This window comes from Cervus canadensis, chromosome 1, assembly GCF_019320065.1.
Source record: "Cervus canadensis isolate Bull #8, Minnesota chromosome 1, ASM1932006v1, whole genome shotgun sequence".
In the NCBI taxonomy this organism is placed as follows: domain Eukaryota; kingdom Metazoa; phylum Chordata; class Mammalia; order Artiodactyla; family Cervidae; genus Cervus; species Cervus canadensis.
The window spans coordinates 47,909,914-47,926,561 of NC_057386.1; the positions used below are offsets into that span (position 1 = coordinate 47,909,914).

At 41.9% G+C, this 16,648-nt stretch overlaps 1 protein-coding gene across 1 annotated transcript in view; it reads left to right on the forward strand.

Annotated features, from left to right (window-relative positions):
- The first annotated feature begins 552 nt into the window (after positions 1-552).
- BCAS3 (BCAS3 microtubule associated cell migration factor) overlaps positions 553-16,648 on the forward strand; it is a 578,882-nt gene continuing 562,786 nt past the window's right edge. Inside the window, exons 1-5 of the mRNA XM_043460326.1 lie at positions 553-610; positions 909-929; positions 2,318-2,405; positions 6,259-6,313; positions 14,601-14,676. Coding sequence (XP_043316261.1) covers positions 553-610; positions 909-929; positions 2,318-2,405; positions 6,259-6,313; positions 14,601-14,676 — 298 coding nt within the window. The remainder of the gene's footprint in view (positions 611-908; positions 930-2,317; positions 2,406-6,258; positions 6,314-14,600; positions 14,677-16,648) is intronic.

Sequence of the window (16,648 nt, forward strand, 5' to 3'; positions counted from 1 at the left end):
TAAAATTTTTACTGTGGTATCAACAGCTCTGTTACAAACCCCATGGCTATTAATGATCCATAGTCTCAAGGGGCTGTCAGAGGTATTATATTTGATAGTGTTTATGAAGTACTTAGGTCTTCAGCATAACAATAAATGTTATCATTATTATAAAAGAAATGTCACTGACGGAATGACACCAGGGAGATCTCCATCTGTTCCTTACGGGAAGTGTAAACAAGTGAGGAAGGAGTCAGGCGTGGTCCACCACCTAGGTCAAACAGACAAAATGACAGCCGCACCCCTCATTCAGATCACCACCCCGGCTCTCGGGAGCCCACCGGGGGAAAACCAGCCTCAGCTCCCGGAAGGTAAACACAACGAAAAAGGCGGGGCAGAAGGCGGGTTCGGAATGGCTGAGTGGCCAGCGAAAAGTGATTGGCAGCTGCCATGTCCACGTGCTTTGAGCTTCGAACCAGCTGTCGCGAGAATTCGATGTAAACACACCCGTCCCGGTGTCGAGTCTGACTGCTAGCCTGCGACGCCCGAGTGAGGGGCACAGGCTTCTGCGGCATGACGCTTTGTGACTGGGCGACTAAGGCGCTGGGCACAGAGGAAAACAGACGTGTTTGTAACTCCCCGCCACCTGCCTGCGTTCGCAACCGAACCTGACACCTCGGCTTCACTCGAACTCGACATACTGTTTTGTTTTCCCTCAAGCCCCAGCGGATTGGGTCAATTCAGGAGGCGGGCCCGCCTCTTTCCTACTTGCTGGTTGGCGAAGCTGACCCCTGAGGGCGGTGCCCGGCCGCGGCCGGTGTGCTCCTGGGATTGGCTGGAGAGGTAGTTCCGCTGAGGCGTGGTAGGAAGTGGTAACCGTCAATCACGAGGGGGAGACTCCAAACACTGAGCCTTGAGCTGGAGCGCAGCGTTTACCGGCGGGGCGGCCGGTGAGAAGGCTGGCGGTGCGGTGTGGCTCGGGGGAGGCTGGGCGAGGACCAGGGACGGGCAGCGTGAGGGCAGGGGGTTTGGCTGGCGGGGATCCGGCGAGGAGGGGCTGTGGAGGTCGGAGGGGGAGGGGAGGCAGGGCCAGGGGCCAGAGGGCGGCCGGGGGCAGTGGCGGCTCGGTGTTGGAGGTTAAGTGGGTAGCGCCGCGCTGATGTCTTTCAGGAGAGTGGGGCCTGAGGGGCTGGCGAGGGTCGTTCTCGGGAGACAGGGTCCTTAAGGACAGTTTCTTGGGAGGCTGTGTTTCGAGAAATAAAGGGTGGAATGGAAATGAGAGGGCTGAGAGGCTGGAGGTGAAGGTACCTTCTGAGGAAGGGGTCCCTGGGCTAGGTGGGGCGGAGGGTCTTTTGCTTGTAGCAGATGGGAATCGTCTGTGGCGAGATTTCCATTAAGGTGATAGAATGCCCCTTGTTTAAAAGAGATGGCTTTAGGGGCTTTCAGGATTAGCTCCAGGCTGTGTGCTGTCTCCTAAGATCTTTCACATTGCTGTCTCTTTTAACCTTAACCAAGTGTGTTCCATGCTTTTAAAACCTCCCAAGTGATTCAGATGTTTGTTAGACATTCAAGAATCAGGATTCAGTGACGGGACTGGAAAGGATAAGGGGCTTCTAATGTCATATAAGTTTTTATTACTTACTTAGACTCTGGTGATTAGGTTACAATAGCAGAGGGGTTAACAGATATGATTTTAAAAGTCTTGTTAAATTGTGACCATGCAGTCTCTTTTTAAATATATAATTGACATAAAAGATTAGTTTCAGGTGTATCCATAATGATTCGATATTTGTGTATATTGTGAAATGATCACCACAATAAGACTAGAAAACACCCATTAGGATACATATGTAGTCTTACTCATAGATTATCAAAGATCTTATTTGGAAGGTGTTACCTCACTGCTCCATTTGGTCTTAAAATACTGTACCTTGTATATTTTTTATTATCTCAACATTAGAGTTCAGTAAATTCTTTAATTTTGGCTCACAAGGGTAGCACATTTGGTTTTATAAAGTGATCCTGTGCTAGACTTTCCATCCCTTCCTAGTTTATGTTAACAGGAGCTCAGCAGGTCCTACAAGAGTTTTAACTAGTTTTGTGGTTCTGAGGCTTGGTCCAGATAAGAAGACCTCACAATAGTTTGAAAAGTAATTTTGTCTACTTCTTCGTATTCTGCCCTCTGCCCTTTCAGATGTAAGAGGAATTGCTGGGAAATTTTCCTATATTTTATGTATTTTTGACAATGGATCTCTAGCAAGCAACCATATATCTTTCTTCGTATCCTGGACAGCAATGATCCTTTTTTTCCCCTGTCTGTCTTTCATTCTGGAAACAGGTTTTGTGAATGAAGCAATGGCTACAGACTCCCCCAGAAGACCCAGTCGTTGTACTGGTGGAGCTGTGGTTCGCCCTCAGGCTGTCACGTAAGCAAATTTCAGATGAATCTGATACGTGAAAGAAAGATTACTCAGAATAGTAACTAGCAATCGGGTTTCTTTCCTGAGCAGTGCTTACTTTTGAAAATCTGTTTAACTTTGCTTTACAGGATGACAGATATCATTGATTGCCAAAGCCAAATAAAAGCAATAATTGGAGGGTCAAGTTGATGTGTTTAGCACATTTATAGAGTACATGAAAAACGCATGAGTACTGTTTTTTCAAACCTCAGTTTTAACAGTTAGTGGGTTATTATATCACCAGGGCTTCCCTGGTGGCTCAGAGGGTAAAGCGTCTGCCTACAATGCGGGAGACCTGGGTTCGATCCCTGGGTTGGGAAGACCCCCTGGAGAAGGAAATGGCAACCCACTCCAGTACTCTTGCCTGAAAAATCCCATGGACGGCAAAGCCTGATAGGCTACAGTCCATGGGGTCGCAAAGAGTTGGACACGACTGAGTGACTTCACTTTCACTTTTTTGTGGACTGTAGCCCACCTGGCTCCTCTGTCCATGGGATTTTCCTGGCAAGAATACTATATTGTGATGTAAAATATATCACTCTAGGTCTCAGTCAGAAAGTTTCAAAGTCAATGTCACAGAGAGTACATTTCTATATTTTAAGCATTTTTTGACAAAGCATGTCTGTACTTTCTAGGAGCTTATAATCTAATGTAGTTTAAGATGTGTATACTTGTAAGTACTATAATGAATAAAAAAGATGCCAGCAAAATAGCATGAGAATTTAGAGGGAATATTTTAGTGGAAGTATTTAGTTGGAGTACTTTAGATCTGAAAAGGTTTTGTTAAGAAGCTAAAATTTATAACATACTTTAAAAGTAGAATATAATTTGGGCAGTTAGAATCAAGGGCACATTTTCAGCAAAGGGGATGGAGTGAGCAGATGTGGGAAAGGCAAGCTGTTTTCATAAATGAAATCTTAGGGAAGTTGACCTATTTAAAGGAGGTTGGGGTAGACAATCAAGACCCTTGAATAGCTGGCTAAGGAGATGAAATTTGTTTTCAGTCTTTCAGAAATGTTCATAAGGGAATTGTAGCATTTTGGATTATTTCCCTTGGACAGTTTAGCATGTTACATAAAGATTGCCTTCGTAGATTAACAGAAATATATACATACTATGATAATTTACCACTAAACTTCCTTTCTTTTCCTCTTGTGTTTCCCAGGGCTGTATATTCCTTCACTAACTAAGGACCATGGCAATAGGTTAAGCATATTATTAGCTATGAGTTAGGTACTATTTCAGTCTTCGTTTTACAGGTGAGGAAACCAAAGCAGAGAGATACCAATTTTCCTTGATAACAGCCAAGAAAGGAAACCTGGATCAAACCCAGGCAGTTTGTGTCCAGAGTCTGTGCGCTTTATGCGCTGTTCTTGCTGCCTCACCATATGGTATTCCACATATATTGCTTTCGTTACGCAACATGTAATTTTAGTGTTTTTTGGAAGTTCTTTAATTTATTCAGTGTTCTTTTAACAAGTAATGCTTGAGTATCTACTCTGTGCCTAAATATTGACTTAAAGATTCTGGAGATAACAGGTAAATATGAGAGAGGGGTTCCTTTCTGTAATAGACTTTACATTCCAGTGGGGGACCCAGTCCATAAAGGAATTGCAGGCTGGATCAGTGCCCAGTGTGCTCTGATGAAGAGTGACATCGGAGGGTATGGTTTAAGGCTGTCAGGGAGGGCCTCTCTGAGGAGGTAACACTAAGGCTGGAGATCTGAAAGACAGGGAAGAGTTTGAGAAGGAATCCATGGAGAACAAAAGCTGATGTAAAGGTCTTGATTCAAAGAAGAGCTTGGTGTGGTCTAGGAATTGAAGTTGCATGTGACTGAAGCAGGCTAGGTAAGGAGACGGGGAGAAAAATGAGGTTGGAGAGGAAGGCCTGACCAGTGTTTATAGGTATCTAAGGCATGTTACCTTTTAAAAAAATAGGATTTAGGATAACTCACATTGTTTCCTTCAAATGTAATTTTTCACATTTCTCTAAAATGAAGTTGATTTGGTGTTTTGAATAATTTTTTTTTCTCCATTTGCTGATACCCATATATTTCATATTTGAAATATCTTCAGGATCCTTAATATGGGCTTCCAGATGTTTTAGTGGTAAAGAATCTGCCTGCCAACAGAGACACGGGAGACGTGGGTTCAATCCCTGGGTTGGGAAGATCCCCTAGAGGAGGAAATGGCAACCCACTGAAGTATTCTTGCCTGCAGAAATCCTATGAACAGAGGAGCCTGGTGGCTGCAGTCCATGGGGTTGCAAAGAGTTGGACGTGACAGTGCTCGTGCACACACACAAGCAGTGTCCTTAGTAGTTCTTCACTTTTATGCATTTCGATGTTTTCCCATGTCTTACCGATGTCAAGAATTCTGTGAGGATTTCTTAGTAACTCCTAATGCCTGCACCTGCATCAAAACAGATTCATTTTGCTGTACACAGGTGAGGGATTAGGGTTAGGTTCATAACCAATTTAAAGAGAACATCATTGACTGCTGAGTCATCAGCAGTAGTCTTTCTTGCTCTAACTAGGGCATTCTTCTGCTCTGACTTAGGAAGATCCTGTTTAGTCAAGTCTTCTGTCATCACTCCTTTGGTACAAGTTAAAAGTTCTATCTGTTGGGTTGGCCAAAAAGTTCGTTTGGGTTTTTCTGTAGTATCTTATGGAAAAACCCAAATGAACTTTTTGGCCAATCCAGTATATCAAAATAAGAGACCATGTGGCCATAAAAAAGAATGAGATATTGCCATTTGCAGCAATATTGATGGACCTAAAGACTATCGTACTGAGTGAAGTAAGCCAGGCAAAGAAGGACAAATCTATGATAGCACTTATATGTGGAATCTTAAAACAAATACAGATGAACTTATTTATATTACAGAGATAGACTCACAAATAAAGAAAGCAAACTTACGGTTACCAAAGTGGAAAGAGAAGGGGAGGGATAAGCTAGGAGTATGGGATTAACAGATATAGACTAGTAGACATAAAGTAAACAATAAGGATTTATTTGTAGCCCAGGGAACTATATATAATACCTTATAATAACCTATAATGGAAAAGAATTGGGAAAAAATAGAAAACTGAATCACCTTGCTCTGTACACCTGAAACTTACACAATATTGTGATTCAACTATGAAGTGAAGTGAAGTGAAAGTCACTCAGTTGTGTCCGCCTCTTTGCAACCCCATGGACTATGCAGTCCATAGAATTCTCCAGGCCAGAATACTGGAGTGGTAGCCTTTCCCTTCTCCAGGCTACCTTCCCAACCGAGGGATCAAACCCAGGTCTCCCACATTGCAGGCAGATTCTTCACCAGCTGAGCCACCAGGGAAGCTACTCTTTGTAACCCAGTGTTCTGGAATTCTCCAGGCCAGAAGACTGGAATGGGTAGTCTTTCCCTTCTCCAGGGTATCTTCCCAACCCAGGAATGGAACCAGGGTCTACTTCAATTTGAAAAAATGGAGGGAGTTCCCTGGTGATCCAGTGGTTAAGACTCTTTGCTTCCATTGCAGGGGGCACAGGCTTGATCTCTGATCAGGGAACTGAAATCCTGCATGCCATTTGGCACAGCCAAAAAAAAAAAAAGCATGACTTTTAAGAAGAGTTAATGTTTGAAAGAAATTTAAAGTTCATTTGCGTTTGAAAACATATTCAGAAAAATTAAGAAAGCAAGTTAGCAGAATTACCAGGTGATGAAAAGTTGCTTTTTTCTAAGTATTATTAATAACTTTCTTAGGGCTTGTAGAAAGAGCTTTTCCTTGTTTCATATTTAGCTGTCATGTTAAATTTTCTCCATCTCACCCTGTTTTCAGGGAGCAGTCCTACATGGAAAGTGTCGTGACTTTTCTGCAAGATGTTGTGCCTCAGGTAAGTATCTCTGTGGTTTCGGAAATAGCGTGTCTTACTCTTGGCCAGGGAAATTCTGAAATATTCTGTTCCCTGAGTTTGACACCAGTATCATCAACTTAAGAAAGACTTTTGATGTTTTAGCATCGTGAGCATTGGTAGTGTGGAACTATTGCTGCTGTTACTATTAGATATGCCTTAATTTTGTGCTGATGTTGTCATAATTATGTTTCTTTAGGACTTGATTTCCTAAGAGGAATCAAGGTGAGGTACTAGTTGAGAGATGGGGCTTGGGACTGCCTATTGGGGTTCTGTTTCGAAAATCTTTCTCTTGTCTTAGTTAAATGTTGCCTGTTGAAAGTGAAATAAGCAATATGTGCTTTGCATTTGGTTAACGAGATATTATATTAACCAAATACTGAGTGCAGATCTGTATCACTTTCATATTGAAGTAGTTTTGTGCCAGTTAGAGCTTGTCTTGTTACTCTGGGGCTTCCCTGGTGGCTCAGATGGTAAAGAACCTGCCTGCAGTGGCGGGAGACCTGGGTTTGACCTGGGTCAGGATCCCCTGGAGAAGGGAATGGCCACCCATTCCAGTGTTCTTGCCTGGAGGATTCTGCGCACAGAGGAGGCTGGAGGGCTGCAGTCCATGGGGCTGCAAAGAGTCGGACACAACTGAGTGACCGACAGTTTGTTACTCTAAGAGAGTAAGCCCTTTACTGTTTGCTCTGTAACTGGGAGAATAAATGAGAGCAACTCTCCTGGGATCATCTCTAGTGCACCGTCACCCAGACTTCAATTAACATAGGTAACACTTGGCACACTTGTTAAAAATAATAATTTCCAGGCCCATCTCCCAGTGAGTTTGTCTCAAGGGATCTGAGGCGGCCTCCAGTAACTTGTGTCTCTAGAAAGAATCTCAGGTGATTCTTGGGAAACAGTATCTTTGGGAAGTTGCTGGTTAGTGGACTTCCTAAAGGGGGAGGGTTCTGGTTTTCTCTGGTGCTGTCAGTGTTCCGATTGCCATGGTATCTGTAATTGCAGTGATGAAAAAGGGCATTCATAGATCCAGTGTACCAGCTTTAGGAGAAGGTCCTGGAAAAGTCTAAAATCCAGATTTCAATTGTATTACACCAATTGTATTCTTCAAATAAGGGAAAATATTAAGGCATATTTGGTCTTCCTTTATTATATTCAGTCAACTTTGATGCAAATAGGTCATGACGGCAAGATATCTGGGGCCTGTAAGGCAAAATAAATGCTTTCTTTTCTTGAGGAACTTGGTTAAGTCGGGAAGTCAATGGCTTGAAACAGAGGTAGTAGTAACATATCAGTAAGTGCTGCACCTGGTAGTAACAGGCTGAATAATTGCTCAGGAAATGCACAGCAAAGGAAGAGTGAAAGAGTCAAGTTCCAAAGGACATTGGAAGTGGGGTCAGTTGAAATGAATGGAAATGTGATGGTGAATGAAACTGTCCAGCTGGATATGGTAGGCAGCAGAGTTGCTGTGGCTGTGGAGACTCTAAGCCCAGGCTTAGAGAGCAGTCAGGGCCAAAATCCAGCTTGGTCTTCTACAAACTATACCTTTTTCTTTTTCTTAACCCCTGAGCCTTGATATGAGGCTAGTTCTAAGGAAGGAGCATTTGAACATCTTGATAATCTGCCTTCCTGTTAGAGTGCCCCTATATAAAATTTTTCAAAGGCACCTTTTGTGCTTGTGGAAATCCTGCGTAGCAAGCAGTTTTTTGTCAGCTGGAAGAGAGAGGCTGTGATCAGAGGCTTTGAGGGACTAGTTGGAGAGTTTTCTATAGAAATAAGAATACTGGACTGAGCAATAGATTGAAAATAGGGGGCTGCTAAAACTGATTGGGTTTTAGCCAAGAATGTTATGATGGTGCAAGGTGGAAGATTAACTTAGTTTTTATGAGGATTATACATCAGGAAGGGGGTAAGCTATACAATTGACTGTGAAGATTGGGATCAGAGTTAGGTACCTGTGGAAGTAAAGATGTAGTTATGGATCTAAGAAACAGAATAGTCATTTAAGAAGTTTGCATTGTGTAAGTCATTATTCTGGTGACTATGGAAAGAAAGCAAAAATTCAGGCAGCAGACTTTACTCAGCCAGGCGCCACCGATCGGGTGCTGTGTTAAGGGATGCTCAGTGCCTGTCCTAAAGGCTTCATAGTCTAGAGACTTCCCTGGTGGTCCAGTGGCTAAGACTCCATGGTTCCAATGCAGGGGGCCTGGGTTCTATCCCTGGTCAGGGAACTAGATCCCACATGCTGCAACAGAGTTTATATTCTTCACCTAAAGATCCCATGTGCCTCAACTAAGACCTGGAGCAGCCAAATTTAAAAAAGAAAAAGCTTCTTGGTCTTGTGCAGTCGTCAGGCAGACCCTTTCTTTTAAGGGCCAGAGAAGTTTTGCAGCTCATATAGTCTTTGCTGCAACTGCTCAGCACTGCATTTTACATAAAAGAAAGGGTATGGCTGTATTAAAATAAAGCTTGATTTATGAACACAGGTTGTTTAGTCACTAAGTCGTGTCCTACTCTTTGACACCTCATGGACTGTAGCCTACCAGGCTTCTCTGTCCATGGGATTTTCCAGGCAAGAATACTGGAGTGGGGTGCGATTTCCTTCTCCAATGAACACAGGTGATAGACCAGATTTGATGACCCATGGTCCCTTTTTTCCACATTTAATCCAGAATAGAATGGGAAAGATTAGAGATCTCTAAGAAAATTGGAATTACCAAGGTAATGTTTCATACAAAGATAGGCCCAATAAAGGACGAAAATGGCAAGAACCTAACAGAAGAAGATGTTAAGAAAAGGTGGCAAGAATACACAGAAAAACTGTACAAAAAAGCTCTCAATGACCGAGTTAACCATGATGATGTGGGCACTCACCTAGAGCCAGACATCCTGGAGTGTGAAATCAAGTGGGCCTTAGAAAGTCTTACTACAAACAAAGCTAGTGGAGGTGATGGAATCCTAGCTGAGCTATTTCAGATCTTAAAAGATGATGCTGTCAGTGATGGACTCATTATGCCAGCAAATTTGGAAAACTCAGCAGTGGTCATAGGACAGGAAAAGGTCAGTTTTCATTCCAGTCCCAACGAAAAGCAATGCCAAATAATGTTCAAGTTACCCCACAACTGCACTCATTTCACAGGCTAGCAAGGTGATGCTGAAAATGCTTCAGGTTAGGCTTCAACAGTACATGAGCGGAGAACTTCCAGATATACAAGCTGGATTTAGAAAAGGCAGAGGAACAAGAGATCAAATTGCCAACATCCGCAGGATCATAGAAAAAGAAATGGAATTCCAAAAAAAAAAATCTACTTCTGCATCATTAACTTACCTGCCTCCTGAGAAACCTGTATGCAAGGACAAGAAGCAACAGTTAGAAGTGGACATGGAACAAAGGACTGGTTCCAGATTGGGAAAGGAGTACGTCAAGGCTGTGTATTGTCACCCTGCTCATTTAACTTATATGCAGAGTACATCATGTGAAATGCTGGACTGGATGAATCACAAGGTGGAATCAAGATTGCTGGGAGAAATATCAACAACCTCAGATATGCAGATGATACCACTTTAATGGCAGGAAATGAAGAGGGACTAAGGAGCTTCTTGATGAAGGTGAAAAAGGAGAGTGAAAAAGCTGTCTTAAAACTCAACATTCAAAAAACGAAGAGAATGGCATCCATTTCCATCACTTCATGGCAAATCAGTGGGGGATATGTGGAAAAAGTGTCAGATTTCATTTTCTTGGGCTCCAAAATCACTGCAGACAGTGACTGCAGCCACAAAACTAAATGACTCTTACTCTTTGGAAGAATAGCTATGTCAAACATATACAGTGTTTTTTTTTTTAAAAAAAATTTTTTTTTATTAGTTGGAGGCTAATTACTTCACAACATTTCAGTAGGTTTTGTCATACATTGATATGAATCAGCCATAGAGTTACACGTATTCCCCATCCCGATCCCCCCTCCCACCTCCCTCTCCACCTGATTCCTCTGGGTCTTCCAAGTATACAGTGTTTTAAACAGCCAGAGACATCACTTTGCTGACCAAGGTCTGTCTAGTCAAAGCTGTGGTTTTTTCAGTAGTAATGTACGGATGTGAGAGTTTGACCATAAAGAAGACTGAGTGCCGAAGAATTGATGTATTTGATCTATGGTGCTGGAGAAGACTCTTGAGAGTCCCTTGGACAGCAAGGAGATTAAACCAGTTAATTTAAAGGAAATCAGTCCTAAATATTCATTGGAAGGACTGATGCTGAAGTTCCAGTACTTTGGCCACCTGATGCAAAGAGCTGACTCATTTGAAAAGACCCTGATGCTGGGAAAGATTGAAGGCAGGAGGAGAAGGGGACGACAGAGGATGAGATGGTTGGATGACATTACTGACTCAGTGGATATGAGTTTGAGGAAACTCAGAGAGATAGTGATGGATAGAGAAGCCTGCCTTGCCAGAGTTCATGGGGTCACAAAGAGTCAGACACAACTTAGGAACTGAACAACAACAACAAATCCAGAATCTGCCATTTGGCATTCAACCACTTGGAAAATGGTACATCTTTGCTGAGATTATGTTCCAACTCCTGCTTTATCCTGGGAATCACTGAATTCATGGATCCTGAAAATTATTCTCTGGGTTTCCAAATATCCCTAAAAGGGAGAAAATGTGTTGTCAGACTTATATCAGCTTCTTCAGCTGTCACAAATAGTGTGAATTCCCACTGTGTTTAACAGATGTCATTGATGGCTGGTAGAAACCCTAAGCTGTGCCCTTTGATTTAATAATTGTACTTAGGAAAACTTATTAAAAAATTCTCAGAAAAAAAAGTTACAGCCCAGAACTTTTCAGTGAGAAATTTTGACATTTTTCAGTGTGAAAAATTGTAGCCACAGGACTTTCCTGGTGGTCCAGTGGCTAAAACTCTGTGCACCCAGTGTAGGGGTCCAGGGGCCAGGGTTACATCTCTGGTCAGGGGACCAGATCCCACAAGCTGCAGCAAAGACCCAGGGCAGCCAGATCAATCAATCAATAAAATTATAGCCTGCCCAAGTATCAGTAATAGTCAAGCAAATTTATATGTGGTCTCTGTAGAATAATTTGCTAAAATTTAAATAATACTGTTGACAAAGGGCACGCAATAGAAGTTATTTTCTCTGCAGTGAAAAAACAACACACAATGATTGTTGCTGTGTTTTTTTTAAATTCAGTAATAGCTCTGTGCTTATGACTATGTATATGTTTTAGAAACCAGATAAGGAATAAAAGGAGAAATAACAAGTCCTGTATCAGTAATGGGATAAAAGCTTTAAAGTCTAAATAAGAGAGCAGTGCTGTTGGATCTTGATTGAAGGAGGGCTAAAAATCAGTGCTGGGGGAGAAATTATGTGGTAGTACACTGACCTGCAGTAAGATAGCAGATAAACCTGAATGGGGGCCTTCCCTGGCGGCATAGTGGATAGGAAGCTGCCTACCAATTCAGGGGACACCAGTTTGATCCCTGGTCTGGGAAGATCCCACATGCAGTGGAGCAAGTGAGCCCGTTCACAACTGCTGAAGCCTGCACTCTCTAGGCGCCTCTGGCTACAACTGATGAGCCCCTGGGCCGCAACTACTGAAGCTCATGTGCCTAGAGCCTGTGCGCTGCAGCAAGAGAAGCCACTGCAGCGAGAGCCTGCATACTGCAACTAGAGAGTAGCTCCACTGTCCACAACTAGAGGAAGCCTGTGTGCAGCAGCGAAGACCAGTGCAGCCAAATAAATAAAGCAGTGTGTACGTGTCAGAAAAAAAAAAAAGAAAAAACCTGAATCAGCACCCCGTGAGTCTGTGCTTCACTGACAATAAAATACTCAAACATGAATAAAGGATATCATCGAAAGCTGGGAGGCAGAATGACATGATGTCACATGCCTTCTAGATGCCAACCTACAAGAAGGCACACAGGACGCTTCAGTCAACTTCATAGAATTTTCTCAAAAATGCTTAGTAAAGAGCAGTATGTCTACTGAGGAGAGATGAAAACTTGAAGACGTAGCAAAAGTATGCAAGCCTTGTGAAAGTCTTGTGTCTCCCCGAAGGGGAAAGAGAAGAAGTCTTAAGAATCCCAATCCACTGAAAAGCCTCTTTTAACCTTGTTTCATGCTGCCTGTTGGCCAGAAGTCAAAGGAGAGCATCGTGCAGATGTTGCAGAGGAATTGGGAGAATGTTGATTAAGGAGGTGATAAGCTGCCTTAAGGGTTCCCTGGTGGGTCAGCAGTAAAGAATTCGCCCGCAGTGCGGGAGAGGTGGGTTTGGTTCCTGGTTCGGGAAGATCCACTGGAGGAGGAAATGGCAAGCCACTCCAGTATTCTTGCCTGGAGAATCCCATGGACAGAGGAGCCTGGTGGGCTACAGTTCAAACTGAAGTGACTTAGTGCACACACCCAAGCAGCCTTACGCCAAATGGAAGAAGATTTGGAAATGTGTTGTCGCTTTACCAGGTTAATGGAGAGCCTGACAGGGAAAAAGGGGTCGTCCTAAATGCAGCGTGGTATCCTAGGTTGAGTCCTGGAGCAGAGAAACGACATTAGTGGAAAAACTGCTGAGATCCCAATAGCGACTTGGGCTTAATTAGTAGTAAAGCACCCGTGTTAGTCACTGGTTTTGACAGAGGTGCCATGGTAAGGTAAGGTTTGGTTAGATTAGATAGTTAATCATAGATGAAATTGGTTGACTGGTATATGAGAACTCTTGGTGCTATGTTTAATAATCTAAAATTATTCCCAGGTGAGAACTTTATTTTTAATAGGGAAAGTTTTTTTTTTTTTCTTTTTTCTAAAGATTTTTTATTTTTGGCTGCACTGAGTCTTAGTTGCCCCTGCAGCATGTGAGATCTTAGTTCCCCAACCAGGGACTGAACCTGCCTCTCCTGCATTGAAGTGGTTTCTCAACCACTGGACACCCAGGGAATTTCCAAGAAGAGTATTCAAGGATAAGAGAGCAAGACAGAGGAAGAAGAGGAAGATGAGGATGAGATGGTTGAAGATAAAGTAGATGAATTAGTTGGTTCTAGTACAGATTTTCCTTTTCTTCAAAGGAATTAATTGTACTATACATATCTCAGGTTTTTTTTTTTTTTAAACAAAGACAACTGAAATCACATGAATATGTAAGATAACATTTTCTTTTTGTTTACTAAACCTACTGTTAAAATGATCCTGTCTTTTAGTAATATCTTTAGTGGCCAATAACATTGTATAGTACAGAAAAAGTCTGTAAAATGACATGGAAATTTAAAGCAAGTCGTGTATAACACAGATTACATGTGAGATAGTAGTTTTTGTAAGCTTTCGATATAGTTTATATTAAATAACTTCTGTGAACTGAGTAGAACTTTGTAACTGAATGTGTTGCAGCATTCTATTGACATCATCAGTGCTTGCAAGTATATACAACCTAGAAAATCTAGGTACTTTTAAATAGAAGCATTTGCTTTGTGGAGCGATGACCCTTTGAATACTGACGGGAGACTTCCCTGGCGGTCTGGTGGTTAGGACTTCACCTTCCGGTGCAGACGGTGCAGGTTCAGTCCCTGGTCAGGGAGCTGAGATCCCCCTTTCCTCACAACCAAAAACCAAAAGATAAAATAGAAACAATATTGTAACAGATTCAATAAAAACTTTAAAAATGGTTCACTGTAAAAAGAATGCTGGTGGATACTGTTGATACTCTCACAGTGACTTCACAGTAGTTTATGCTTATCTTTGTGACCCTTGTGGGCTTGTAAGAAAGCTTATGGGCTGGGTCTAGAGGCCAGATAAGAGACTGAAAAAGTAGTATGTTTTTTCCACCCCCAACTCTGGCCTGCGCCCTCCACCTGGAACTGGTGGTTAGCAGAAAGTAATGATCTTGACAATTTTAGGGAGAGTATAATTGCCTGATCATAAACACTTGGAAACTAAATCGATATGTGTGGTAGTTTGGTTTATTTCTTCAGCTTTATTTGTTGACCAGAATAGCAGATTAGTTTTTTGAGTGTCTTTGAATTATAGTGACACTTTCAGTAGACTCTGATCATTGTATTTTAGGTTTCTGCAGTTCTTAGGATATAAACCCTTTCCTGACCAAGATTATAGACTCCTGGATAGCTTTCTTTGAAAATAAAAATATTACAAAATGTGCCAGTTCTTAAGATGTAGAATTGGTGAGGTTGGAGGGGTTCAATTACTCTTTGTTTTGAACATCAGTAGTATTCGTGCTATAAAACATTTTCATTCAAATGTTTCTGTTTACTATACAGGCTTACAGTGGAACACCTCTAACAGAAGAAAAGGAGAAAATAGTCTGGGTCAGATTTGAAAATGCAGATTTAAATGGTATGCTTTTAACTTTTGGGGGGCATCTGAATTAAATGTTTGAGGTTGACCTGATTCCAAAAAGAGAACCCTTACCTTTTGTCAGGTTACTTTCTCTTAAAATGACTTTTTAAGTTTTCAAAAAACATTTATTTTTAATTTAAAAGTAATATTCAGCTATAGAAACTTGATTAGAATTAATATTGTATTGTAGAAGTCTTAGAGTCATTGTACATGTAGTACCTAGCCTTAAACTATTTTTTTTTTTTTAGCCTTAAACTTTAAATCCAAGTAAGATAACAATTTCTTAGAAAAAAAGTTTTGTTAATTCAAGTTTGGTCAGTTGTATGGGATTTATAACTGCACAGTAATAATTAGTGTTGAACTTTTTAGACTTTCAAATATTTTTCTGGACTTCCCTGGTGGTCCAGTGGCTAAGACTCTGTTCCCAGTGCAGGGGGCCGGGATTCAGTCCCTGGTTAGGGAACTAGATACCACATGCTGCAACTAAGAGTTCGAGTGTCATAGCTGAAGATCCTGCGTGCTGCAAGCAAGGCTTGGTGGTGGTGGTAGTTTGCTTTAGTCGCTAAGTAATGTCTGACTCTTGTGATCCCATGGATTGAGGCTCCTCTGTCCATGGAATTCTCTAGGCAAGAATACTGGAATGGGTTGCCATTTCCTTCTCCAGGGGCTCTTCCCGACCCAGGAATCGAACCCAGGCCTCCTGTGTTGCGGGCAGATTCTTTACCAAATGAGCTATGAGGGAAGCCCAAGCTTGGTGTAGCCAAACAAGTAAATAAACGGGAAATTAGTTTTTTAAAACATTATATTCCTGAGCAGAATTTATGCCCGTCTAAGGCCTGTTTGTTCTCAGACACCTTCCTTCCATGTCATTGCTCCTTCCTGCTCCCTCTTGCAAAGGGCTGCTTCTTGTCTGTTCTCTCCTGGCTGAGTTTGGGGGGCACTGGTAGGAGATCGAAAGGGAGGATGGGAGAAAGGGAGAGTATTATCCCCTCTCCCTCTGTTGGCCGCCGCATTTCCTCTGTGCTTCTCTCTTGCTCTGGGCAGCTCTGCTTGCCTTTCTTTTTTTTTTTTTTTTTTTTCTGCTTGCCTTTCTGCAGGGTGACCCCGGCACCCTGCTTTCCCTCCCTGTTTTCCTAGCTTAGGGGTGGAATTGGCTTCCTGCTGTTGCTAATTCAGTAGGCCACCATCTGTGTAACCAGTTGTCTGTATTAAGTTCCCAATTATGAATACCCTGAGTTGTTTTCATTTCCTAGTTGGACATTGATGGATACCTTACTCTTGAGTCTTTGTCTCCTCTGAGACGTTTAAGATTCCGCATTTTCCTTCATAAACTACTGTTTAGGATGCGGGAGGCTGTCACTTCTGCAAATCAGTTTCTTTTGGATTTGATTCTCTGTCACGTGGTTTGTTTAAATGGCAACTTGTTATGCCCTCTGTGGGGAATAACACATTCATTAGTATAGGTGATTATTTATGATATATAACCTTTTCCTACAGTATTTCTCTCTGAAAGCTTTTTATATTTAAAATTTCCTTTCTCTTCATGACTGTCAAATTTCCTTGTTACTAGTATATTCTTCTTCCTTTTCTTTCTTCTTTTCCCTTCTTTATTAAGAACTACTTATATGTTTGTCATCTTTTGTTTCCTGTCACCACTTCCTGATGAATTCAGACTCTTTTCTCTTTTGCAAGTGTATTTGCTTTGTGGATGTCAGAATGTGTTAGAGGACTTTCTTGATTTAATAAGAAAGGAAATGTGGTCATGGTCTTGAAAATATTAGACAAGAGCAAAAAATTATAAAGCATATGCAGAATGTTAAAAATAATTGATTTTTAAAAAGTTTATGTCAGCAGTAAAATGACTTAAAAAAAAAATCACATAATTGGGACATTCCTGGCAGTCCAGTGGTTAGGGCTCTGTACTCTCACTGTCTGGGGCCCAGCTTCAATCCCGGGTCAGGGAAGTAAA